The 25170-nt window shown below is 49.3% G+C and overlaps 2 protein-coding genes across 4 annotated transcripts in view; both read right to left on the minus strand.

Moving 5' to 3' along the window:
* ubtfl (upstream binding transcription factor, like) overlaps window positions 1-25170 on the minus strand; it is a 205880-nt gene that overhangs the window by 13614 nt on the left and 167096 nt on the right. The window lies entirely within an intron of this gene.
* LOC147114477 (transmembrane and ubiquitin-like domain-containing protein 1) lies at window positions 504-24898 on the minus strand. Of its 2 annotated transcripts, none has more exons than XM_085992173.1 (2): window positions 24097-24587; window positions 504-1247 (listed from the first exon to the last, which is right to left on the minus strand). In XM_085992173.1, exon 2 carries the CDS (start codon window positions 1205-1207, stop codon window positions 521-523), a length of 687 nt encoding a protein of 228 aa, XP_085848299.1. In that variant the 5' UTR covers window positions 1208-1247; window positions 24097-24587; the 3' UTR covers window positions 504-520. The 2 variants fall into 2 exon arrangements, 1 of the variants encoding a protein (XP_085848299.1); XR_015078947.1 differs by lacking the exon at window positions 504-1247 and adding an exon at window positions 5381-6296 and having other exon boundaries at window positions 24097-24898.

The raw sequence follows: 25170 nt of genomic DNA on the forward strand, positions 1-25170 counted from the left end.
GAGGGGGGAAAAGAGAGCGAGGGGGGAAAAGAGAGCGAGGGGGAAAAGAGGGAGGGGGGAGAGAGCGAGGGGGGGAGAGAGCGAGGGGGGTGAGAGCGAGGGGGGAGAGAGCGAGGGGGGAGAGAGCGAGGGGGGAGAGAGCGAGGGGGGAGAGAGCGAGGGGGGAAAAGAGGGAGGGGGGAGAAGAGGGAGGGGGGAGAGAGCGAGGGGGGAGAGAGCGAGGGGGGAGAGAGCGAGGGGGGAGAGAGCGAGGGGGGAGAGAGCGAGGGGGGAGAGAGCGAGGGGGGAGAGAGCGAGGGGGGAGAGAGCGAGGGGGGAAAAGAGGGAGGGGGGAAAAGAGGGAGGGGGGAGAGAGCGAGGGGGGAGAGAGCGAGGGGGGAGAGAGCGAGGGGGGAGAGAGCGAGGGGGATAGACAGCGAGGGAAATATGGGGTAGAGATTAATGATTTCAATCTCCTGCCTCGTAGAATAGGTTCATGAAGGGATACCCTCTAGAAACGAGGCACTGTTGAGTGGGGATTTTACCTTTTTATTTGTCCGATTGTGTCTTGAGGTCTGACCTGCACTGATCTCTCAGTGTCATTCAAAAACTTTAGTCTGAGCAGCATGGAACTGTCCTCGGCAGAGTTACTGAGAGTGGGCTGGTCACCAGTGGACAGAGTCTCAGGATCCTCCCTGCCACTTGCAGAGGTCACTCGCTGACGTAACTGTACAGTGTCAGGCGGTGAGGCGTCCAATTCAGGCACATTATCTGTAACCAGCCCCTCAACTCCTTTGTCTGTGGGAGATGTCCCCTCATGTTCGGCTGGAACCTCTTCCTCCACCTCGTTCCCCTTCTCTATCTCCTGCCTCCTCTCCTTCACGTTCTGCTTCTCCATCTCCGCTTCCCCATTCTGTTCCTCTTCCTCCGCCTCCTCAGTATGCTTCTCCCTCTCCGCCTCCTCATCCTCCTCGCTCTCCGCTTTGCATTCCGCCTCTCTTGTGTTGGCTGCGGTTTCTCCTTGGTTTGGTGAGCCCTCGGTGGGAGAGGAGCAGGCCGAGTCCTGCTGTTCTGAGGCGGGTGCAGGGGTATCTTCAGTGGGTCGCAGCGCCTGGTCACCTCGATCCACGGTGCGAGTGGATGCCCAGGCCAGCACCAGCACCAACGCTATGAAAACCAGCCCGAAGAGAACGGTCACCTCGTCCCCGACTCCTTCGATTACAGTCATGGCGCAGGTCACCAACTCCCGTGATCACTCAACCAGGAAACTGAAAGAATGAAAAAGGAAAATGGTGAGGAGCAAGAGACTGGAACACGGCTTCAGAAGTGCTTAGCAGAAAAGAAATGACCAGGAGACCCGCTAGATTGTTTAGTGACCCAGTTGGGTTTTTTCATGTCCTTCAGAGAAGGGAGCCTGCCGCCCTATTTACTAGAATATATTGGAAACAGAGTGACTGAGCATTTGGACAAAAGTGAGTGGTCAGAGAGTTAGCATGGATTTATAAAAGGATAAGTCTTGTCTAACGAACCTAGCTGAATTCTGTGAGGAGGTAACAAACATGGTACTGTAGGTAAGCAAGTGTCTATGGATGTTATTTATATGGATTTCCAGAAGGCATTCAACAAGCTTCCACACAAGAGACTGTTAACAACAACTTGTATTTATATAGCGCCTTTAGCGTAGTAAAACATCCCAAGGCGCTTCACAGGAGCGTTATAAAACAAAATTTGACAGCGAGCCACATAAGGAGATATTCGGACGTGACCAAAAGCTTAGTTGAAGAAGTAGGTTTTAAGGAGCGTCTTAAAGGAGGAAAGAGAGGCGGAGAGGTTTAGGAAGGGAATTCCAGAGCTTAGGGCCTTGGTAGCTGAAGGCACGGCCAGCAATGGTTGAGCGATTAAACTCAGAGATCCTCAAGAGGCCAGAATTAGAGGAGCGCAGATATCTCGGAGGGTTGAGGGGCTGGAGGAGATTACAGAGATAGGGAGGGGCGAGGCCATGGAAGGATTTGAAAACAAGGATGAGAATTTTTAAATCGAGGCGTTGCTTAACTGGCAGCCAACATAGGTCAGTAAGCACAGGAGTGATGGGTGAACGGGACTTGGTGCCAGTTAGGGCACGGGCAGCAGAGTTTTAGATGACCTCGAGTTTACAGGGGTTAGAATGTGGGAGGACGGCCAGGAGTGTGTTGGAATAGTCAAGTCTAGAGGTAACAAAGGCATGGATGAGGGTTTCAGCAGCGGATGAGCTGAGGCGGGGCGGAGACGGGCGATATTCCAGAGGTTGAAATAGGCGGTCTTAGTGATGCTGCGGATATGTGGTCGGAAGCTCATCTCAGAGTCAAATATGACACCAAGGTTGCGAACAGTGTGGTTCAGCCTCAGACAGATGTTAGGGAGAGGGATGGAGTCGGTGGCGAGGGAATGGAGTTCGTGGCAGGGACTGAAGAGAATGGCTTCGGTCTTCCTGATAATTCATTTGAAAGAACTTTCTGCTTATTCAGTACAGGACGTCGGACAAGCAGCGTGACAAATCAGAGGCAAACCCTACCATCTTCTAGATCCTTGGGGGATACCAGAGGTAACTGTGCGGGGCCGGGAAGAGAAGCCATTGCAGGTGATTCTCTGGCTGTGATTAGATAGATAAGAATGGAACCAGGCGAGTGCAGCCCCACCCAGCTGGACGACGGTGGAGAGGCATTGGAGGAGGATGGTGTGGTCAACCGTGTCAAAGGCTGCAGACAGGTCGAGAGGGACGAGGAGGGATAATTTACCCATGTCATAGTCACAAAGGATGTCATTTGTGACTTTGATGAGAGCCATTTCGGTACTGTGGCAAGGGCGGAAACCTGATTGGAGGGATTCAAACATGGTATTGCGGGAAAGATGGGCACGGATTTGGGAGTCGACAACACGTTCAAGAGAGAGGAAAGGGAGGTTGGAGATGGGGCGGTAGTTCGCAAGGATGGAGGGATCAAGGTTTGGTTTTTGGAGAAGAGGGGTGATGACGGCAGATCTGAAGGAGAGGGGGACAGTACCTGAGGAGAGAGAACCGTTAACAATATCAGCTAACATGGGAGCCAGAAAGGGAAGTTGGGTGGTCAGCAGTTTACTGGAAATAAGGTCGAGGGAGCAGGAAGTGGGTCTCATGGACAAGATGAGCTTGGTAAGGGGGGAGATCGGAGAGAAAATGGAGAAAGATGTGAGTTCAGGGCTTTCGGGCAGGGTGATCAAGAATGAGTGCGCATGGAATTGGAGGCAACCTATTGGTTTGGATGTAGGAGGCAGAGTAGGGGCAATGGGTATATACTGCAATTGGCAGATGTGACTAGTGGTGTCCTCCAGGGATCGGTACTGGGGCCTCAGCTTTTCACCATATTTCTTATTAACTTGAATGAAGGAATTGAGAGCCATATATCCAAATTTGCCGACATTAAGTTAGGAGGCACAGTAAACAGTGTAGATGGGATCAGAAAGTTGCAAAGGGACATTGATAGATTAAGTGAGTGGGCAAAAATGTGGCAAATGGCGTTCAATATGGGAAAGTTCACTTTGGACCCAAGAAGGATTGATCAGAGTATTTTCTAAATGGAGAGAAGCTGGGAACGTTGGATGAGCAGAGGTTTAGGGGTTCAAGTACAAAAATCACTAAAAGCTGGTGGACAGATACAAAAAATTATTTAAAAGGCGAACAGAATGTTCGGCTTTATCTCAGGGGCTGGAATACAAAGGGGTGGAAGTTCTGTTACATTTATACAGAGCTCTGGTTCGACCTCACCTGGAGTAACTGGGTTCAGTTCAGGGCCCCGCACCCGAGGAAGGATATATTGGCCTTGCAGGGGGAGCAGCGCAGATTCACCAGAGTGATACCGGGGCTGAAAGGTTAAATCATGGGCCAGGTGGCATAGTCTAGGCTTGTATTCGCTCGAGTGTAGACGATTAAGGGGTGATTTAATTGAGGTGTTTAAGATGATTAAAGGATTCAATAGGGTAGAGAGAGAAACTATTGCTCTGGTGGGGGAGTCTCCAGAACAGGGGGGGGGGGGCATAACCTTAAAATTAGAGCCAGGCCGTACAGGGATGATGTCAGAAAGCACTTCTTCACACAAAGGGTAGATAAGGGAGAACCAGTGGATGTGGTGTATTTGGACTTTCAGAAGGCTTTCGATAAGGTCCCGCATAAGAGATTAGCGTGCAAAATTAAGGCACATGGGATTGGGGGCAAGGTATTGACTTGGATAGAGAACTGGTTGGCGGACAGAAAGCAAAGAGTTGGAATAAATGGGTCGTTTTCCGAGTGGCAGGCAGTGACTAGTGGGGTACCGCAAGGATCGGTCCTAGGACCCCAGCTGTTCACAATATATATTAATGATCTGGACGAGGGAATTGGATGTAATATCTCCAAATTTGCAGACGACACAAAGCTGGGTGGGAGGGTATGCTGTGAGGAGGATGTCGTGAAACTCCAGTACGATTTGGACAGGTTGGGTGATTGGGCAGAAGCATGGCAAATGCACTATAATGTGGATAAATGTGAGGTTATCCACTTTGGTGGCAAAAACAGGAAGGCAGATTATTATTTGAATGGCAATAGATTGGAGAGAAGGGGAAGTGCAAAGAGACCTGGGTGTTATTGTGCACCAGTCGCTGAAGGTAAGCATGCAGGTGCAGCAGGCGGTTAAGAAGGCAAATGGTATGTTGGCCTTCGTAGCGAAAGGGTTCGAGTACAGGAACAAGGATGTCTTGCTACAGTTGTACAGGGCCTTGGTGAGACCGCACCTTGAGTATTATGTGCAGTTTTGGTCACCTTACCTGAGGAAGGACGTTCTTGCCATGGAGGAAGTGCAGCGAAGATTCACCAGGCTGATACCTGGGATGGCAGGAGTGACGTACGAGGAGAGATTGTGTCGATTGGGCTTATACTCACTGGAGTTTAGAAGATTGAGAGGGGATCTCATCGAAACCTATAAAATTCTGTCAGGTCTGGACAGACTAGATGCAGGAAGGATGTTTCTGATGGCTGGGGAGTCCAGAACCAGGGGTCATAGTCTAAGGATAAGGGGTAAGCCATTTAGGACTGAAATGAGGAATTTCTTCACCCAGAGAGTGGTGAACCTGTGGAATTCTCTGCCACAGAGGGCGGTGGAGGCCAGTTCATTAAATATATTCAAAAAAGAGTTGGATATATTTCTTAAGGCTAAAGGGATCAAGGGATATGGGGAGAAGGCAGGGACAGGGTACTGAGTTTGGATGATCAGCCATGATCTCATTGAATGGCGGAGCAGGCTCGAGGGGCCGAATGGCCTACTCCTATCTTCTATGTAGTGGAAGTATCAAACTCCCCCCACCCCTCCCACCAAATAGCTGTTGAGGCCGGGGCGGTCAATGAAAATGTCAAAACTGAGATTGATAGATTTTTATTGGATAAGGGTATTCAGGGTTACAGAACCAAGGCGGGTAGATTGAGTTCTGATACAGATCAGCCATGATCTAGTTGAATGGTGGAAGAGGCTCAAGGGGCTGAATAGCCTCCTCCTGCCCCTATGTTCCCTACCCAGTCTGAGCCTACATGGGACTCCAGTCGCAGACTGCTTGGTTGGCCCAGCACGTGCTCTGAAGCGGCCAAGCAGGACACTCGGTTGTACTAATAATCAGTGCAAAGGGCTCACTACCCTTTCAGGGAAACCAGGGAGGGGCTAGCATCACCCCCATGCTGAGGACCGATAGATATAAAGTAACTCAAGATTTTACAGCTACACCCAGCACTTTAGGATAACATTGCTGCACGCTCTTACTGAATACTGGAGGTTTCGTCGTTGCTCTACAGTTGTGGTATCTCCGATTGCCTTGGATCAGGGAGGGGAAAGTCAACCAGGGCCTAGTGTCGCAGGGGTGAGTTGTGACACTATACACATCACAACCAGTACAGTTGCCGAACAGCTGTGCAAACTTAAGGTGAATAAATCTCAGGGGAATAACTCTGGCACAAATCTGCCAGAAATCATCGAATACTGGAAAGGTCCCCGAGGACTGGAGCAAGGCAGGTGTTACTCTGTTTTTAAATGCAGTAGCAAAAGTGACCCAGGAAACTACAGACCGGCAAGTCTGACATCCATTGTGGAAACACTTACTAAAGATCAGATCATGGAGCATCGGGATAGAAATAAAATCAGAAAAGATTGCCAATATGGATTCATGAAGGGGAGGTCTTGCTGGCGGAGGGTGTGACAGAGGAGCTTGATAGGGGTAAGGCAGTGGGCGTGGTGTACTTGGATTTCAGGAAGGTCTTTGATACAGTTCCATTGGAAAGACTGGAACTGAAAATAAAGAAAGTGGGAATATTTTACCATCGACACGTAATTGGTTGACGGACAGAACCCAGATGGTACAGGGATCGTCATCAGCCTGAGATTTTTACCAGTGTGATCCCACCGGGGTCTATTTTGGGACCTCTTTTGGTTAATATCTTCATAAATTATCTGGAGCTTGGAATCACAAGCAAAATGGATAATTTCATAGAATCATACAGCACAGGAGGCCATTCAGCCCATCGTGCTTATGCCAGCTCTCCAATTAGTCCCACTCCCTCCTGCTCTTTCCCCATAGCTCTGCAGATTTTTCCTTTTCAAGTATTTCTCCAATTCCCCTTTGAAAGTTACCATTGAATCTGCTTCCACCGCCCTTTCAGGCAGCGCATTCCAGATCATAACTCTCATCTCAACCTCTGGTTCTCTGGCCAATTACTTTAAATCTGTGTCCTCTGGTTACCAACCCTCCAGCCACTGAAACAGTTTCTCCTTATTTACTCTATCAAACTCCCTTCATAATTTTGAACAATTCTATTTATTAAATCTCCCCTTAACCTTCTCTGCTCTAAGGAGAACAATCCCAGCTTCTCCAGTCTCTCCATGTAACTGAAGTTCCTCATCCCTGGGACCATTCTAGTAAATCTCCTCTGCACCCTCGCCAAGGCCCTGACATCCTTCCTAAAGTGTGGTGCCCAGGATTGGACACAATACTCCACCTACAAATTTGCAGATGATACAAAGCTAATGACAGTAGTAGACTCCAAAGCTGAACAGGATAAACTACAGGAGGATTTGAATAGATGTGGGAATTGGGCAGACAGGCGGCAGATAAAATTCAAAGTAGAGAAATGCAAAGTGCTTCACACGGGGACAAAAAAATCCAGGAAGAGACTATTACTTAAATGGAAAGAAAATATGCGTGGAAAATGAGAGAGGCCTGGGGGCCCAGAGTGACAATAAACTGAAGCTATAACAACAATGCTCGGTGGCAGAGAGCAAAGCAAATCAGACGTTCGGATGTATTACACCGTCAATATTGAGCGCAATTGTGAGCTATTCCTGCCACATTGCGGTCACCGCACTTAGAATGCTGGGTGCAGTTCTGGTCACCACAGTACAGAAAGGACATTGCAGAAAGACAGAAGAGAGTAACCAGAATGATTATGGGGACGGAGGGATTGGATGATAGCGAGAGGATTCGAGTAGAAACATGGAAACATAGAAGATAGGAGCAGGAGTAGGCCATTCGGCCCCTCGAGCCTGCTTTGTCATTCAATGCGATCATGGCTGATCATCCAAATTCAGTACCCTGTCCCTGCCTTCTCCCCGTATCCCTTGATCCCTTTAGCCTTAAGAAATATATCCAACTCCTTCTTGAATATATTTAATGAATTGGCCTCAACTGCCTTCTGTGGTAGAGAATTCCACAGGTTCACCACTCTCTGGGTGAAGAAATTCCTCCTCATCTCTGTCCTAAATGGCTTACCCCTTATCCTTAGACTGTGACCCCTGGTTCTGGACTCCCCGGCCATCGGGAACATCCTTCCTGCATCTAGTCTGTCCAGTCCTGTCAGAATTTTATAAGTTTCAATGAGATCCCCTCTCATTCTTCTAAACTCCAACGAGTATAAGCCCAATCGACCCAATCTCTCCTCATACGTCATTCCTGCCATCCCAGGTATCAGCCTGGTGAATCTTCGCTGCACTCCCTCCATGGCAAGAACATCCTTCCTCAGATAAGGCGACCAAAACCGCACACAATACTCAAGATGTGGTCTCACCAAGGCCCTGTACAACTGCAGCAAGACATCCTTGTTCCTGTACTCAAACCCTCTCACTACGAAGGCCAACATACCATTTGCCTTCTTAACCGCCTGCTGCACCTGCATGCTTACCTTCAGCGACTGGTGCACAAGGACACCCAGGTCTCGTTGCACTTCCCCTTCTCCCAATCTATTGCCATTCAGATAGTAATCTGCCTTCCTGTTTTTGACACCAAAGTGGATAACCTCGCATTTATCCACGTTATATTGCATCTGCCATGCTTCTGCCCAATCACCCAACCTGTCCAAATGATCCTGGAGTTTCTCTGCATCCTCCTCACAGCACACACGCCCACCCAGCTTTGTGTCGTCTGTAAACTTGGAGATATTACATCTAGTTCCCTCGTCTAGATCATTAATATATATTGTGAACAGCTGGAGTACAGGAGCAAGGATGTCTTGCTGCAGTTGTACAGGGCCTTGGTGAGACCACACCTTGAGTATTGTGTGCAGTTTTGGTCGCCTTATCGGAGGAAGGATGTTCTTGCCATGGAGGGAGTGCAGCGAAGATTCACCAGACTGATACCTGGGATGGCAGGAATGACGTATGAAGAGAGATTGGGTCGATTAGGTTTATATTCGCTAGCGTTTAGAAGATTGAGAGGGGATCTCATTGAAACTTATAAAATTCTAACAGGACTGGACAGACTGGATGCAGGAAGGATGTTCCCGATGGCGGGGGAGTCCAGAACCAGGGGTCACAGTCTAAGGATAAGGGGTAAGCCATTTAGGACTGAGATGAGGAGGAATTTCTTCACCCAGAGAGTGGTGAACCTGTGGGATTCTCTACCACAGAAGGCAGTTGAGGCCCACTCATTAAATATATTCAAGAAGGAGTTAGATATATTTCTTAAAGCTAAAGGGATCAAGGGATATGGGGAGAAGGCAGGGACAGGGTACTGAATTTGGATGATCAGCCATGATCTCATTGAATGGCGGAACAGGCTCGAGGGGCCGAATGGCCTACTGCTCCTATCTTCTATGATGTGATTGTGTCAATTGGGCATGTTCTCACTGGGAAAGTGAAGGTTGAGAAGAGATAAGATTGCTGTTTTTAGGATTCTAAAGGGACCAGATAATGTCGACCGTGACGAGTTGCTTCTCCTTGGCCAGGACAGTCGGACCAGAGGACACGGCCTGCGCTTGAAGGGGGGAAATTCATAACTCATCTGTGGAAACAATATTTCAGTGAGCGAGTGGTCAGTCTATGGAACAGGCTCCCTCGGGAGATGGTGGCAGCAGATAGCACTGATTCATTCAAATTAAATAGATTTCATTTAGAAAATACTACTTTGAGACACAGTATCTGAGTAATTGGTGACGTGACGCGAGTGTCGCGTGCTCGGGAGGAACAGGTGACTTTGGATCTCTGGTTCCCAAAGCTCGCCACCCCTGGGGGTTTTCCTCGCCTCATGTCTGGGTCTGTTGGAGGCTCACTGATTGGTCAACAACTCCATTATCGCCGGATCACGTGACTACCAGGATGGTAGAGGGTGAACTCGATGGACCTTAGCCTTTGTTCATCCAGCGATTTGTGCGTTCTTCCTGCTCCTGATCAGTATCACAGGAGTCCCACTCTACCGTAAAAGCCCACACGTGTGGATGTGAGATTACAAGGTGTCTGTGAGATCATGGTCCAATAGCACACCAACACTCACTCAAGAAATACGGTCACTTGCGTGAGAGTGGATTGCATTCATCACCTATAGAACCTCGCCCCAGTAACATAGAGGGGGGAATCAATTTTATTTATGCAGTGTAGTGGATCTGGGACTGGACTAGAAACCCAGGGGTCCCGCGTTCAATTCCCACCAGGGCACATTGTGAAACTGAATTGATTAAATCTGGTCATTTGTGGGCTGGCAGAAAAATCACCATGAAAGCTGCCAGATTGTCGTAAAAACCCAACTGGGTCACTAATGTCCTTCAGGGAAGGGAACCTGCCACCCCTTACCCAGGCTGGGCCTACACCGGAGTCCAGCTCCACACTGTGTGCTTGACTCGAATATCCTAAGTGACTGCGCAGATTGCGAGATTCTCAGAGGAATCGCCGCTGTATTCCTGGGATTAGAGAGGATGGGATATTAGAGGGTGCGGGGAGTGAGCAGGAGTGGGATTAGACAGGGTGGGATATTAAAGGGTTCGGGGAGTGAGCAGGAGAGTGGGATTAGACAGGGTGGGATATTAAAGGGTTCGGGGAGTGAGCAGGAGAGTGGGATTAGACAGGGTGGGATATTAAAGGGTTCGGGGAGTGAGCAGGAGAGTGGGATTGGACAGGGTGGGATATTAAAGGGTTCGGCGAGTGAGCAGGAGAGTGGGATTGGACAGGGTGGGATATTAAAGGGTGTGGGGAGTGAGCAGGAGAGTGGGATTAGACAGGGTGGGATATTAAAGGGTTCGGGGAGTGAGCAGGAGAGTGGGATTGGACAGGGTGGGATATTAAAGGGTTCGGGGAGTGAGCAGGAGAGTGGGATTGGACAGGGTGGGATATTAAAGGGTTCGGGGAGTGAGCAGGAGAGTGGGATTAGACTGGGTGGGATATTAAAGGGTTCGGGGAGTGAGCAGGAGAGTGGGATTGGACAGGGTGGGATATTAAAGGGTTCGGGGAGTGAGCAGGAGAGTGGGATTGGACAGGGTGGGATATTAAAGGGTTCGGGGAGTGAGCAGGAGAGTGGGATTGGACAGGGTGGGATATTAAAGGGTTCGGGGAGTGAGCAGGAGAGTGGGATTGGACAGGGTGGGATATTAAAGGGTTCGGGGAATGAGGAGGACGGTGGGATTTGACCAGGTGGGATCTGTGGAGAGGAATATTAGCAGAGTTGTTGGGATGAAAGACTGATTTCAGTGCTGGAACATTCGATGATTCTCGGACTGACAGAAACCCCTCCCTCCCCGTCTACTGAAGTCCAGCTAGGCTTAAGAACACAAGAATTAGCAGGAGTTGGTCACCCGGCCCCTCGAGCCGGCTCTAGCTGATCTTTGACCTCAACTAAGGGGTATGGTAGCATAGCGGTTATGTTACTGGACTAGTAATCCAGAGGCCTGGATTAATGATCCGGAGACATGAGAAATTTGCAGGGCCATGGGGAAAGGGCGGGGGAGTGGGACTAGCCGAGGTGCTCTTGCAGAGAGCCGGCACGGGCTTGACAGGCCGAATGGCCTTCTTCCGTGCTGTTACCATTCTATGATTCGTTTAACCTGTCCAAATCCCTTTGCAGGCTCTGTGTGTCCTCCTTGCAGCTTAATTTTCCACCTAGCTTTGTATCGTCAGCAAACTTGGATACATTACACTCAGTCCCCCCATTGAAATCATTGATGAAGATTGTGAATAGCTGAGGCCCCAGCACTGATCCTTGTGGCACCCCACTAGTTACAGCCTGCCATCCTGAAAATGACCCGTTTATCCCTATTCTCTGTCCGTTAACCAATCCTCAATCCATGCTACTATATTACCCCCAACCCCATGAGCCCTAATTTTGTGAAACAACCTCTTATGTGGCACCTTGTCGAAGGCCTTCTGAAAATCCCCCTTATTTACCCTGCTAGTTACAAACTCAAAAAACTCCAATAGATTTGTCAAACACATATTCCCCTTCATAAAACCGTGCTAACTCTGACTAATCATCGTGATTTTTCAAGTGCCCCGTCACCACATCCTTAATAATAGATTCTAGAATCTTACTGGAGTTTTGAGCAAGAACTTCAATTTATATAGCGCCTTTCTCATTCACGTACAACAAATGACCTTTAGTTGTTTTGGTCACCAAGAAACTTTATAGCGCATGAGTCTGATCCCCAGGGTCAGAGTTCTGGAGAGAGACGGGCTAGTCAACCTGGCGTCTGAGAGATGACCTTATAGAGAGATCAATGGGACAGAAAGGTTAGTTTGGAATATTTTAAGAATCAATTTAATGCTGCAATGGAGGAGTTTAACTGGGCCAATTGTAATTGTGAAGTGCAGTCAGAAAGAAAGAATGTAATGTAAGAATTGATTTAAAAACTAAGTATTGGCCCAGTAATTCAGGGGTACTCACGCGTGGGCCCGATGGAAGTGCCGGTTTTCAGCATGCACAGCGCATGCGCGGAAAACCGGCATTTCCTTTCCTCTGAACCAAGGGGTTCAGAGGTGGAACGCGTGTGCGCGGGAGTCTGCGTGCGCGCGGGAGTCTGCGTGCGCGCGGGAGTCTGCGTGCGCGCGGGAGTCTGCGTGCGCGCGGGAGTCTGCGTGCGCGCGGGAGTCTGCGTGCGCGCGGGAGTCTGCGTGCGCGCGGGAGTCTGCGTGCGCGCGGGAGTCTGCGTGCGCGCGGGAGTCTGCGTGCGCGCGGGAGTCTGCGTGCGCGCGGGAGTCTGCGTGCGCGCGGGAGTCTGCGTGCGCGCGGGAGTCTGCGTGCGCGCGGGAGTCTGCGTGCGCGCGGGAGTCTGCGTGCGCGCGGGAGTCTGCGTGTGCGGGAGTCTGCGTGTGTGCGGGAGTCTGCGTGTGTGCGGGAGTCTGCGTGTGCGGGAGTCTGCGTGTGCGGGAGTCTGCGTGTGCGGGAGTCTGCGTGTGCGGGAGTCTGCGTGTGCGCGGGAGTCTGCGTGTGCGCGGGAGTCTGCGTGTGCGCGGGAGTCTGCGTGTGCGCGGGAGTCTGCGTGTGCAGGAGTCTGCGTGTGCGCAGGAGTCTGCGTGTGCGCAGGAGTCTGCGTGCGCAGGAGTCTGCGTGCGCAGGAGTCTGCGTGTGTGCAGGAGTCTGCGTGTGCAGGAGTCTGCGTGTGCAGGAGTCTGCGTGTGTGCAGGAGTCTGCGTGTGTGCAGGAGTCTGCGTGTGCAGGAGTCTGCGTGTGTGCAGGAGTCTGCGTGTGCGCAGGAGTCTGCGTGTGTGCAGGAGTCTACGTGTGCAGGAGTCTGCGTGTGCAGGAGTCTGCGTGTGCGCAGGAGTCTACGTGTGCAGGAGTCTGCGTGTGCAGGAGTCTGCGTGTGCGCAGGAGTCTGCGTGTGCAGGAGTCTGCGTGTGCGCAGGAGTCTGCGTGCGCAGGAGTCTGCGTGTGTGCAGGAGTCTGCGTGTGTGCAGGAGTCTGCGTGTGCAGGAGTCTGCGTGTGCAGGAGTCTGCGTGTGCAGGAGTCTGCGTGTGTGCAGGAGTCTGCGTGTGTGCAGGAGTCTGCGTGTGCAGGAGTCTGCGTGTGCAGGAGTCTGCGTGTGTGCAGGAGTCTGCGTGTGTGCAGGAGTCTGCGTGTGTGCAGGAGTCTGCGCGTGTGCAGGAGTCTGCGCGTGTGCAGGAGTCTGCGTGTGTGCAGGAGTCTGCGTGTGCAGGAGTCTGTGCGTGCGCGCTGAAATTCCTTTTTTTTAAAGGATTGCCCGTGCGTGAAGGCCTCAACTTTTTACGAATGAAAACAGCAGACGTAAGGACTTAGTTTTAAAAGGTAAGTGGTCTAATAATTAATGTTAGAATTTTTTTTCCACAGGTTTATTATTTTTAAAGACTTTACAGTAAGGTAAGTGTATTTTTAGACCCGATTTGTTAAAAAATTATTTTTCAAAAATTTGAATAATTGTTTAAATTAGTTTTTTACAGTTATTAATAGTTCATTTAATTAGTGGGATGTTTTTTTAAGTTTTATTTGAAGTTTAAGTACTGTTTTGGGCACCCGGAGTTTTCATGAGTTTGACAGTTCTTACTATCAAACTCATGAACTTCTGCAACCTCCGATTGGTTGCCCAGTGCTCACGTGATCCCAGCCGGCTCATTGAACTAACTACGCCGCTGGATCACGCAAGCACAGCGCGCCGGGAGCTGAACCGGGCCACTGACAGGAAATGCACGCAGGGCCAGGCTTCAAATGTCGGCGCGCTAGGTAAGTGTAGGTCGGGGGCTTGCACCCGCGGGAAGCCCCCGACACCAATTTCTGGGCCATTAATAAATATTAGGTATGGAATGTACGATTTTAGAAAGGGTATGGATTTACATCTGCATGCGCTGATCCAATTATCCTCCGCTCACTAATCCCAGTTCAACTGAAGACGACACTGTGCAAAGGTGAGTATTGTGGGGGAAAGGTCACTGGCCAGAACCGAGTTAGCGGCAGAAATAATCAGTTACTTTAATTCGCTTGGTCCCAATAGTTGTTTTTGTAATGATTTCTTAGCCTGGCTGGTTCAAAGCAGAGAGGAAAAAAAAGGACTTGCATTTATATAGCACCTTTCACTCCACAGCACATCTCAAAGCACTTCACAGCTAATGAACCGCTTCTGAAGTGAAGTCACCATCGTAATGGCAGCAAACTTGATGACTGCACGGTGTTCAGCGCCATTCGCAACTCCTCAGATAATGAAGCAGTCCGTGCCCGCATGCAGCAAGACGGACAACATTCAGGCTTGGGGTGATAAGTGGCAAGTAACATTCGCGTCACACAAGTGCCAGGCAATAACCATCTCCAACAAGAGAGAGTCTAATCACCACCCCATGACATTCAACAACATTACCATCGCCGAATCCCCCACCATCAACATGCTGGGGGTCACCATTGGCCAGAAACTCAACTGGACCAGCCACATAAATACTGTGGCAACAAGAGCAGGTCGCAGGCTGGGTATTCGGTGGCGAGTGACTCACCTCCTGACTCCCCAAAGCCTTTCCACCATCTACAAGGCACAAGTCAGGAGTGTGATGGAATACTCTCCACTTGCCTGGATGAGTGCAGCTCCAACAACACTCAAGAAGCTCGACACCATCCAGGACAAAGCAGCCCGCTTGGTCGGCGCCCCATCCACCACCTTAATCATAGAAGAATGGGTACAGCATAGAAGTAATAGGAGGACATTTAGAAAATCATAAAGCAGTCAGAGTCAGCATGGTTTTATGAACAGGAAATCATGTTTGACAAATTTGCTAGAGATTTTTTGAGGATTTAACAAGCAGGGTGGATAAAGGGGAACCAGGAGATGTCGTGTATTTGGATTTCCAGAAGGCATTCGATAAGGTGCCACATAAAAGGTTACTGCACAAGTTAAGAGCTCATGGGGTTGGAGGTAATATATTAGCATGGATAGAGGATTGGTTAACTAACAGAAAACAGAGAGTCGGGATAAATGGGTCATTTTCAGGTTGGCAAACGGTAACTAGTGGGGTGCCACAGGGATCAGTGCTGGGGCCTCAACTATTTACAATCCACATTAATGACTTGGATGAAGGAAGCGAGTGTATTGTAGCCAAATTTGCTGATGATACAAAGATAGGTGGGTTAGCAAGTTGTGAGGAGGACACAGAGTCTGCAAAGGGATATAGACAGGTTAAGTGAGTGGGTGAGAATTTGGAAGATGGAGTATAATGTGGGAAAATGTGAGGTTATCCACCTTGGTAGGAAAAATAAAAAAGCAAATTATTATTTAAATGGAGGGAGATTACAAAATGCTGCGGTACAGAGGGATCTGGGGGTCCTTGTACATGAATCTCACAATGTTAACCTGCAGGTACAGCAAGTAATTAGGAAGGCAAATGGAGTGTTGGCCTTTATTTCAAGGGGGATGGAGTATAAAAGTAGGGAAGTCCTGCTACAACTGTACAGGGCGTTGGTGAGACCACACCTGGAGTACTGCGTACAGTTTTGGTCTCCTTATTTAAGGATTGATATACTTGCAGTTCAGAGAAGGTTCACTAGGTTAATTCCTGAGATGACATATGCAGAAAGAGGGATGAGGTCCTGCAGGCAGAGTTTAGGGAGCTCGGAGAAAGATTAAAATGCAGGACCTCAAAGGTAGTAATCTCCAGATTACTCCCGGTGCCACATGCTAGTGAGTACAGGAATAGGAGGAAAGAACAGATGAATGCGTAGCTGGAGAGATGGTGCAGGAGGGAGGGCATTAGATTCCTGAGGCATTGGGACCGTTTCTGGGGAAGGTGGGACCTGTACAAGCCAGACGGGTTACACCTCAACAGAGCCGAGACCAATATTCTTGCGGGGAGGTTTGTTAGTGCTGTTGGGGAGGGTTTAAACTAGCTTGGCAGGGGAGTGGGCACCAGCATATAGGAGTAGAAAAGAGAAATAAGATGCATAAAAGAGTGACTGTGTTGGATAGTACTCGAGGCAGTAGTGGTACCATATTAAATAGGAGCAGATTAAGAAAAACTCAAAAATGGGTTTAGAACGCATGTATGTAAATGCACAAAGTGTGGTGAATAAGGTTGGTGAGCTACAAGCACAATTAGCCATGTGGCAATATGCTGTGGCAATAACGGAAACGTGGCTTAAAAACGGTGAGGACTGGGCACTTAATATTGAAGGGTACAAGGTGTTCAGAAAAGATAGGGAAGGAAAAAAGGGAGGTGGGGTGGCAGTGCTGATTAAGGACGACATTGTAGTGTTGGAAAGGGAGGATGTTCTTGAGGGGACAAGGACAGAATCCATTTGGTTAGAGTTGAGGAGCAAAAAGGGTCTGATCACACTATTGGGGGTATTCTATAGGTCTCCAAATAGTGAGGGGGAGGTAGAGGAGCAAATCTGCAGGGAACTCACAGAGATATGCAAGAGCTATAGAGTGGTGATATTGGGGGACTTTAATTACCCAAATATCGATTGGGATAATGCTAGGGTCAAGGGAAAGGAGGGGGAGGAATTTCTGAAATGTGTTCAGGAGAATTTCCTTGACTAGTATGTTCTTGGCCCAACTAGGAAGGAGGCATTGCTGGATCTGGTGCTGGGGAATGAGGTGGGCCAGGTCGACCAAGTGTCTGTGGGAGAACACTTGGGTACGAGTGATCATCGTATCATAAGATTTAGATTAGCAATGGAGTGGAGCAAGGAACTTCTAAACTGGAATAGGGCTAACTTCAATGGGATGCGAAAGGATCTAGCCAGGGTAAAATGGAACCAAAGACTGACAGGAAAAACTGTAATGGAACAATGGGTGATCTTTAAGGAGGAGATGTTCCAAGTACAGGCTAGGTACATTCCAACAAGAGGGAAGGGTAAGGGAACCAAAGCAAGGGCTCCTTGGATGATGAGGGAGATAGAGAAGATGATGAAGCAAAAAAAGAGGGTGTTGATGCATGTCAGGTGAATTCTTCCAGGGAGAACCAGACCAAATACAATAAGTTGAGAGGGGATGTGAAGATGAAAATAAGATTGGCAAAGAGAGAATATGAGAGTAGAATGGCGGTTAACATAAAAGGGAACCCAAAAATCTTCTACCGGCATGTAAACAATAAGCGGGTAGTAAGAGGCGGGGTGGGGCCTATTAGGGACAAAGAAGGTGATATATGCTTAGAGGCACAGGGCAAGGCTAGAATACTCAATGAGTACTTTGTATTGGTGTTTACTAAGGAGGTGGATGCTGACAAAATATCGGTGGAAGTGGAAAAGGTAGAAGCAATGGAAGGGGTGAAAATTGATAGACACGATGTACTGGAAAGGCTGGGTATGCTTAGAGTGGACAAGTCGCCTGGTCCAGATGGCTTGCATCCCAGGTTGCTAAGGGAATTGGGGGAGGAGATAGCGGAAGGGCTTGCCGTAATTTTCCAATCTTCCCTGGATGCGGGGGAGGTGCCTGAGGTTTGGAAAGTGGCAAATGTGACACCATTGTTGAAGAAAGTGTGTAAGGACAAACCTAGTAACTACAGGCCGGTCAGTTTAACAAGTTTTAGAAACAATAATCAAGGAAAACATTAACGGGCACTTGGAGAGGATTAAGCTAATTAAGGAGAGCCAACACGGATTTGTAAAAGGCAGATCGTGTTTGACTAATCTAATTGAATTTTTTGATGAAGTAACAGAGGATTGATGAAGGGAATGCAATGGATGCTGTCTACATGGATTTTCGGAAGGCGTTTGACAAAGTACCACATAGAAGGCTGGTTAACAAAATTGAGACTCATGGAATAGGTGGGTCAGTGGCAGCTTGGATAAGGAATTGGCTTAAGGACAGAAAACAGCGAGTTGTGGTAAATGGCTGTTTTTCAGACTGGAGGATGGTAGACAGTGGTGTTCCCCAAGGGTCAGTGCTGGGGCCACTATTTTTTATATATATATGTATATCTGAACTGGATATAGGAATACAGAATGAGGGTGTGGCAAATAGTGAGGATGATACCAATCGACTGCAACAGGACATAGAAAGGCTAGCAGAATGGGCAGACAAGTGGCAGATGGAATTTAATACAGAGAAGTGTGAGGTGATGCATTTTGGCAGATGGAACAGGGAGAGGCAATATACACTTAATGGCACAGTTTTAAAGAGTGTGCAGGGACAGAGGGACCTGGGAGTTAATGTGCACAGGTCCCTGAAGGTGGTGGGACATATAGAGTGGTTAACAAAGCATATGGGATCTTGGGCTTCATAAATAGAGGTATTGAGTACAAAAGTGGAGAAGTTATGCTGAACCTTTATAGAACGCTGGTTAGGCCACAACTGGAGTATTGTGTCCAGTTCTGGTCACCACACTTTAGGAAGGATGTGAAGGCCCTTGAGAGGGTGCAGAGGAGATTTACCAGACTGGTTCCGGGGATGGGGGATCTTAGCTACAAGGACAGGTTGGAGAAGCTGGATTTGTTTTCATTAGAGCAAAGGAGGTTGAGGGGTGATTTGATCGAGGTGTACAAGATTATGACGGGTTTGGATAGGCTAGACGGGGAAAGGCTGTTCCCACTAGTTGATGGTACAAGGACTAGGGGACACAGATTTAAGGTTTTGGGCAAGAGATACAGGGGGGATGTGAGGAAAAACTTTTTTACGCAGCGAGTGGTGAGGACCTGGAACTCGCTGCCGACGGACGTGGTGGAAGCGGAGACACTCAATGTTTTCAAGGGGAGACTGTTCTCTGCAGCCAGGAGCGCGAGTCCCGAAGGCTATGTTGCCTATCCGGTGCCAGGGTAAAGGACATCTCCTCCGGGCTGGAGAAGGAGGGGGAGGATGCAGTTGTCGTGGTCCACGTAGGTACCAACGACATAGGTAGCACAAAGAAAGAGGTTCTGCTGAGAGAGTTTGAGCAGCTAGGGACTAAATTACAAAGCAGAACCACAAAGGTCATAATCTCTGGATTATTATCGGAGCCACAAGCAAATTGGCACAGGGTCAATAGGATCAGGGAGATGAATGTGTGGCTCAAAGATTGGTGTGGGAGAAGTGGGTTTTGATTCGTGGGACACTGGCACCAGTACTGGGGAAAGAGAGAGCTGTTCTGCTGGGACGGACTACACCTGAACCATGCTGGGACCAGAGTTCTAGCAAATCGAATAACTAGGGAGGTAGATAGGGCTTTAAACTAAATAAGGGGGGGGGTCCCGATGGAGAGAAATCTAGAATGCTAAAGAGAAAAGACAAGGAAGCAGTGCAGGAAAGTGATTGGGGTAAGGATAACCAGATTGTGTCAGGAAGGGTCAGAGCGTACAATCAAAAGAGTGCACTAACAAATAGGGTTCCGGGTAAGAAATAATGGTAATAAGACAAATAGGGCCATAGTACAAAAAAATGTTAAGATGTCTAAAAATGTTAAAAAGACAAATCTAAAGGCAATGTATCTGAATGCACGAAGCATTCGTAATAAGGTAGACGAATTAACAGCGCAAATAGATGTAAACGGATACGATGTAATTGCAATTAGAGACATGGCTGCAAGGTGACCAAGGCAGGGAGCTGAATATCCAAGGATATTCGATGTTTGTTTAGGAAGGACAGGCAAAAAGGAAAAGGAGGTGGAGTGGCGTTGTTAGTAAAGGATGAAATCAGAGCAATAGTGAGAAAGCATCTTGATTTTCTGAGCCAATATCTCGAATCAATCTGGGTGGAGTTAAGAAGCACCAAGGGGCAGAAAACATTGGTGGGAGTTGTCTATAGGCCTCCAAACAGTAGTGGTAATGTAGGGGATGGCATCAAACAGGAAATTAGAGATGCATGTAACAAGGGTACTACAGCAATCATGGGTGACTTTAATCTACATATAGACTGGCCAAACCATATTAGCAATAATACTGTGGAGGATGAATTCCTGGAGTGTGTGCGAGATGGTTTTTTAGACCAGTGCGTTGAGGAGCCAACTAGAGAACAGGCTACCCGAGATTGGGTATTGTGCAATGAGAAGGGGTTAATTAATAATCTTGTTGTGCAGGGTCCTTTTGGGAAGTGACCATAATATGATAGAATTCTTCATTAAGATGGAAAGTGAAGTCGTCCAATCCAAAACTAGGGTCCTAAATCTAAACAAAGGTATGAGGAGTGAGTTGGCTATGATCGATTGGGGAGCTTCATTAAAAGGCTCGACGGTGGATAGGCAATGGCTAACAATTAAGGAATGAATGCATGAATTGCAACAGTTATACATTCCTTTCTGGCACAAAAACACCAAAGGAAAAGCAGCCCAACCATGGCTAACAAAAGAAATTAAGGATAGTATTAGATCCAAAGAGGAGTTATATAAAGTTGCCAGTAAAAGTAGCAAGCCTGAGGATTGGGGGCAGTTTAGAGTTCAGCAAAAAAAGGACCAAGAGATTGATTTAAGAGGGGAAAAATATGAGAGTCAACTTGCAAGGAACATAAAAGTGGATTGTAAAAGCTTCTACAAGTATGTAAAAAGAAAAAGATTAGTGAAGACAAATGTAGGTCCCTTATAGTCAGAAACAGGAGAATTTATAATGGGGAACAAGGAAATGGCAGAGCAATTAAACAAATACTTTGGTTCTGTCTTCACAGGAGAGGACACAAATAACTTCCCAGAAATGCTAGGGAACCAAGGGTCTAGTGAGAAGGAGGAATTAAAGGAAATTAGCATTAGTAAAAAAAGTGCTGGAGAAATTAATGGGATTGAAAGCCGATAAATCCCCAGGGCCTGATAATCGGCATCACAGAGTACGAAAAGAGGTAGCCATGGAAATAGTGGATGCATTGGTTATCATCTTCCAAAATTCTATAGATTATGGAACAGTTCTTGCAGATTGGAGGGTGGCAAATGTAACCCCACTATTTAAAAAAGGAGGGAGAGAAAACCAGGAACTACAGACCAGTTAGCCTAACATCAGTAGTAGGGAAAATGCTAAGAGTCTATATTATAAAGGATGTGATAACAGGACACTTAAAAAATATCAACGGGATTAGACAACATCAACATTGATTTATGAAAGGGAAATCGTGTTTGACAAACCTACTGGAGTTTTTTGAGAATGTAACTGGTAGACTAGATAAAGGATAATCAGTGGTTGTGGTGTATTTGGATTTTCAGAAGGCCTTTGATAAAGTCCCACATAAGAGGTTAGTGTGCAAAATTAAAGCACATGGGATTGGGGGTAATATACTGGCATGGATTGAAAATTGGTTAGCAGACAGGAAACAGAGAGTAGGAATAAATGGGTCTTTTTCGGGGTGGCAGGCGGTGACTAGTGGGGTACCGCAGGGTTCAGTGCTTGGGCCCCAGCTATTCACAATATATATCAATGATTTGGATGAGGGAGCCAAATGTAATATTTCCAAGTTTGCTGACGACACAAAACTAGGTGGGACTGTGAGTTGTGAGGAGGATGCAAAGAGGCTTCAAGGCGATTTAGACAAGTTGAGTGAGTGGGCAAATACATGGCAGATGCTATGTATTTCTCGAGGGATAGAATTGAAAAGTAGAGAAGTTATTTTAAACTTGTATGGAACCTTGGTTAGACTACAATTCTGAAGTACTGTGCGCAGGTCTGGTCTCCATATTAGAAAAAGGATATCGAGGCATTGGCAAAGGTGCAAAAAATATTCTCAAGGATGATACCAGAACTGAGTGGATTCATCAGGAAAGGCTGAACAGCAGAAAAGAGAAGGCTGAAGAGTGACCCGATAGGTTGTGAAGATAATGGAAGGGTTTGATTGGGTAGACATGGAGAAAATGTTTCCACTTATGGGGGAGTCCAAAACTAGACATCATAAATGCAAGGCAGTCACTAATAAATCCAATACAGAATTCAGCACAAAAATCTTTACCCCAAGAGTGGCAATAAAGTGGAACACATTACCACAAGGAGTCGTTGAGGCAAATACCATAGATGCAATTAAGGGGATGCTAGATAAGCACACGAGGCAGTAACTAGTGGTGTTCCGCAGGGGTCAGTGCTGGGACCCCAACTCTTTACAATCTATATTAACGATTTGGAGGAAGGGACCGAGTGCAACATATCCAAGTTTGCCGACAATACAAAGATGGGAAGGAAAGCAGTGAGTGAGGAGGACATAAAAAACCTGCAAAAGGACATAGACAGGCTAAGTGAGTGGGCAGAGATTTGGCAGATGCAATATAATGTTGGAAAGTGTGAGGTTATGCACTTTGGCAGAAAAAATCAAAGAGCAAGTTATTAGCTAAATGGAGAGAAACTGCAAAGTGCTACAGTACAAAGGGATCTGGGGGTCTTGGTGCATGAAACACAAAAAGTTAGTATGCAGGTACAGCCAATGGAAGGCCAATGGAATCTTGGCTTTTATTGCGAGTGGGATGGAGTATAAAAACAGGGAAGTCTTGCTGCAGTTATACAGGGTATTGGTGAGGCCACACCTGGAATACTGCGTGCAGTTTTGGTTTCCATATTTAAGGAAAGATATACTTGCTCTCGAGGCGGTTCAGAGAAGGTTCACTCGGTTGATTCCAGAGATGAGGGGGTTGACGCATGGGGAAAGGTTGAGTAGGTTGGGACTCTACTCATTGGAGTTCAGAAGAATGAGAGGTGATCTTATCGAAACATATAAGATTGTGAGGGGGCTTGATCGGGTGGATGCGGTGAGGATGTTTCCACTGATGGGTGAGACTAGAACTAGGGGGCATAATCTAAGAATAAGGGGCTGCCCTTTCAAAACTGAGATGAAGAAAAACTTCTTGACTCAGAGGGTAGTAAATCTATGGAATTTGCTACCCCAGAGAGCTGCGGAAGCTGCAACATTAAATAAATTTAAAATGGAGATACAGTTTCCTAGCTGATAAGGGAATTAGGGGTTACGGGGAGAGGGCAGTGAAGTGGACGTGAGTCTAGATTCGGATCAGCCATGATCCTATTGAATGGCGGAGCAGGCCCAAGGGCCATATGGCCTACTCCTGCTCCTACTTCTTATGTTCTTATGAAGAAGGATATACTGATGGAGTTAGATGAAGAGGGGCGGGAGGAGGTTCGTGTGGCGCATAAACGGCGACATCTTCAGTATTGTGTGCAGTTTTGGTCGCCTTATCTGAGGAAGGATGTTCTTGCCATGGAAGGAGTTCAGCGAAGATTCACCAGGCTGATACCTGGGATGGCAAAAATGACGTATGAGGAGAGATTGGGTCGATTGGGCTTATACTCGCTGGAGTTTAGACTAAAGGGATCAAGGGATATGGGGAGAAAGCAGGGACAGGGTACTGAGTTTGGATGATCAGCCATGATCTCACTGAATGGCGAAGCAGGCTCGAGGAGCAGAATGGCCTACTCCTGCTCCTATCTTCTTTGTTTCTACGTGCTGGCTCTCTGCAAGAGCACTTCAGCAAGTCCCACTCCCCCACACTTTCCCAGTAGCCCTGCAAATTTTCCTCCTTTAGGTATTTATCCAATTCCCTTTCACTCCCTCGCCCACCGGTCAAAATCCTGGAACTCCCTCCCCAGCAGCACTATGGGAGCACCTTCACCACACGGACTGCGGGGCTCACCACCACCACCTGCTCCAGGGTGACCGCGGATGGGTAATAAAAATCCGGCCCTGCCAGCAACGCCCACATCCTCAGAATGAGTATTTCTCACAGGCTGTGACCAATGTGCACACAGCAAGATCCCAGGAGCAGCAGTGAGATAATCGCGGCTCATCTGGCCCGTCGGTGTGGGTTGAGGGAGGAATGTTGGCCGAGACCCCGAGCGGTGCTGGGCAAAGCCCGCCCGCTCTCCCACAGCGGCTGCCGCGGTCCCGGGGGGCCAGCTCCGGGTCTCCAGCCCAGAGCAGGGGGCAGGAATCTAGGGTTTATCCCCCCCGGCCCGAGGGACCCACCCCGGGACAGGCCTCACTCCCACTCCCGGAGATCGACGACTGCGGTACTTACAGCGGCTCCATGGTTGCCCCACTCGCCCGGGCCCAGGCATCAGGCTCGGCCTCACCCACAGCGCGCAAGGCCCGCCGCGTCATCCAGCGTGCTACGTCACCGAATCTTCCGTCCAGAGTCCGCGGTCCCGCTAACGTCACCCACCCCAGCGCTCGTCACCTGTCCTGACGCCGAGCGGAGGCCTTGCGCATTGTCTGCCGGGAGGTGTAGTTGGGTGCGGAGGGAGTCGCGCATGCGCACTGCCCAGCGGGCGGTGTGAACACTCGGAGCGGGAACGACTGCAGCGGCCGGGGGATGAAGACTCCGGGCCGCCCGCAGAGCCCCGGGGGATGGAGACTCCGGGCCGCCCGCAGAGCCCCGGGGGATGGAGACTCCGGGCCGCCCGCAGAGCCCCGGGGGATGGAGACTCCGGGCCGCCCGCAGAGCCCCGGGGGATGGAGACTCCGGGCCGCCCGCAGAGCCCCGGGGGATGGAGACTCCGGGCCGCCCGCAGAGCCCCGGGGGATGGAGACTCCGGGCCGCCCGCAGAGCCCCGGGGGATGGAGACTCCGGGCCGCCCGCAGAGCCCGGGGGGATGGAGACTCCGGGCCGCCCGCAGAGCCCCGGGGGATGGAGACTCCGGGCTGCCCGCAGAGCCCCGGGCCAGGCTGCGCTGGCAATGGCGGCCGCTACTCCCAGCATCCCCCGCGGGCGGCCAAGTCCCCCAGTAAAGTAGCGGGACTTCCGGTTAGCGGCCCGGCCTTTGGGATCCGCGCCCGCCCGAGGCCCTGCCGGAGGATCGCCCGCTCCAGACAGACTCCCCCGTCAGGACCTCCCTCTTCCCCTCCTCCCCCCTCAGGACCTCCCTCTTCCCCCTCCTCCCCCCTCAGGACCTCCCTCTTCCCCCCTCAGGACCTCCCTCTTCCCCCTCCTCCCCCCTCTTCCCCCTCTTCCCCCTCCTCCCCCCTCAGGACCTCCTCCCCCCCCCCCCCCCTCAGGACCTCCCCCCCCCCCCCCCTCAGGACCTCCTCCCCCCCCCCCCCCTCAGGACCTCCTCCCCCCCCCCCCCCCCTCAGGACCTCCTCCCCCCCCCCC

This window comes from Somniosus microcephalus, chromosome 7 (assembly GCF_052327205.1).
Source record: "Somniosus microcephalus isolate GS21.2 chromosome 7, FLI_Smic_1.0, whole genome shotgun sequence".
Lineage (NCBI taxonomy): Eukaryota > Metazoa > Chordata > Chondrichthyes > Squaliformes > Somniosidae > Somniosus > Somniosus microcephalus.

What these genes read in the sequence shown, in the direction of transcription:
- LOC147114477 (XM_085992173.1), bottom strand. Translation starts at nt 1,207, where the DNA reads ATGACTGTAATCGAAGGAGTCGGGGACGAGGTGACCGTTCTCTTCGGG.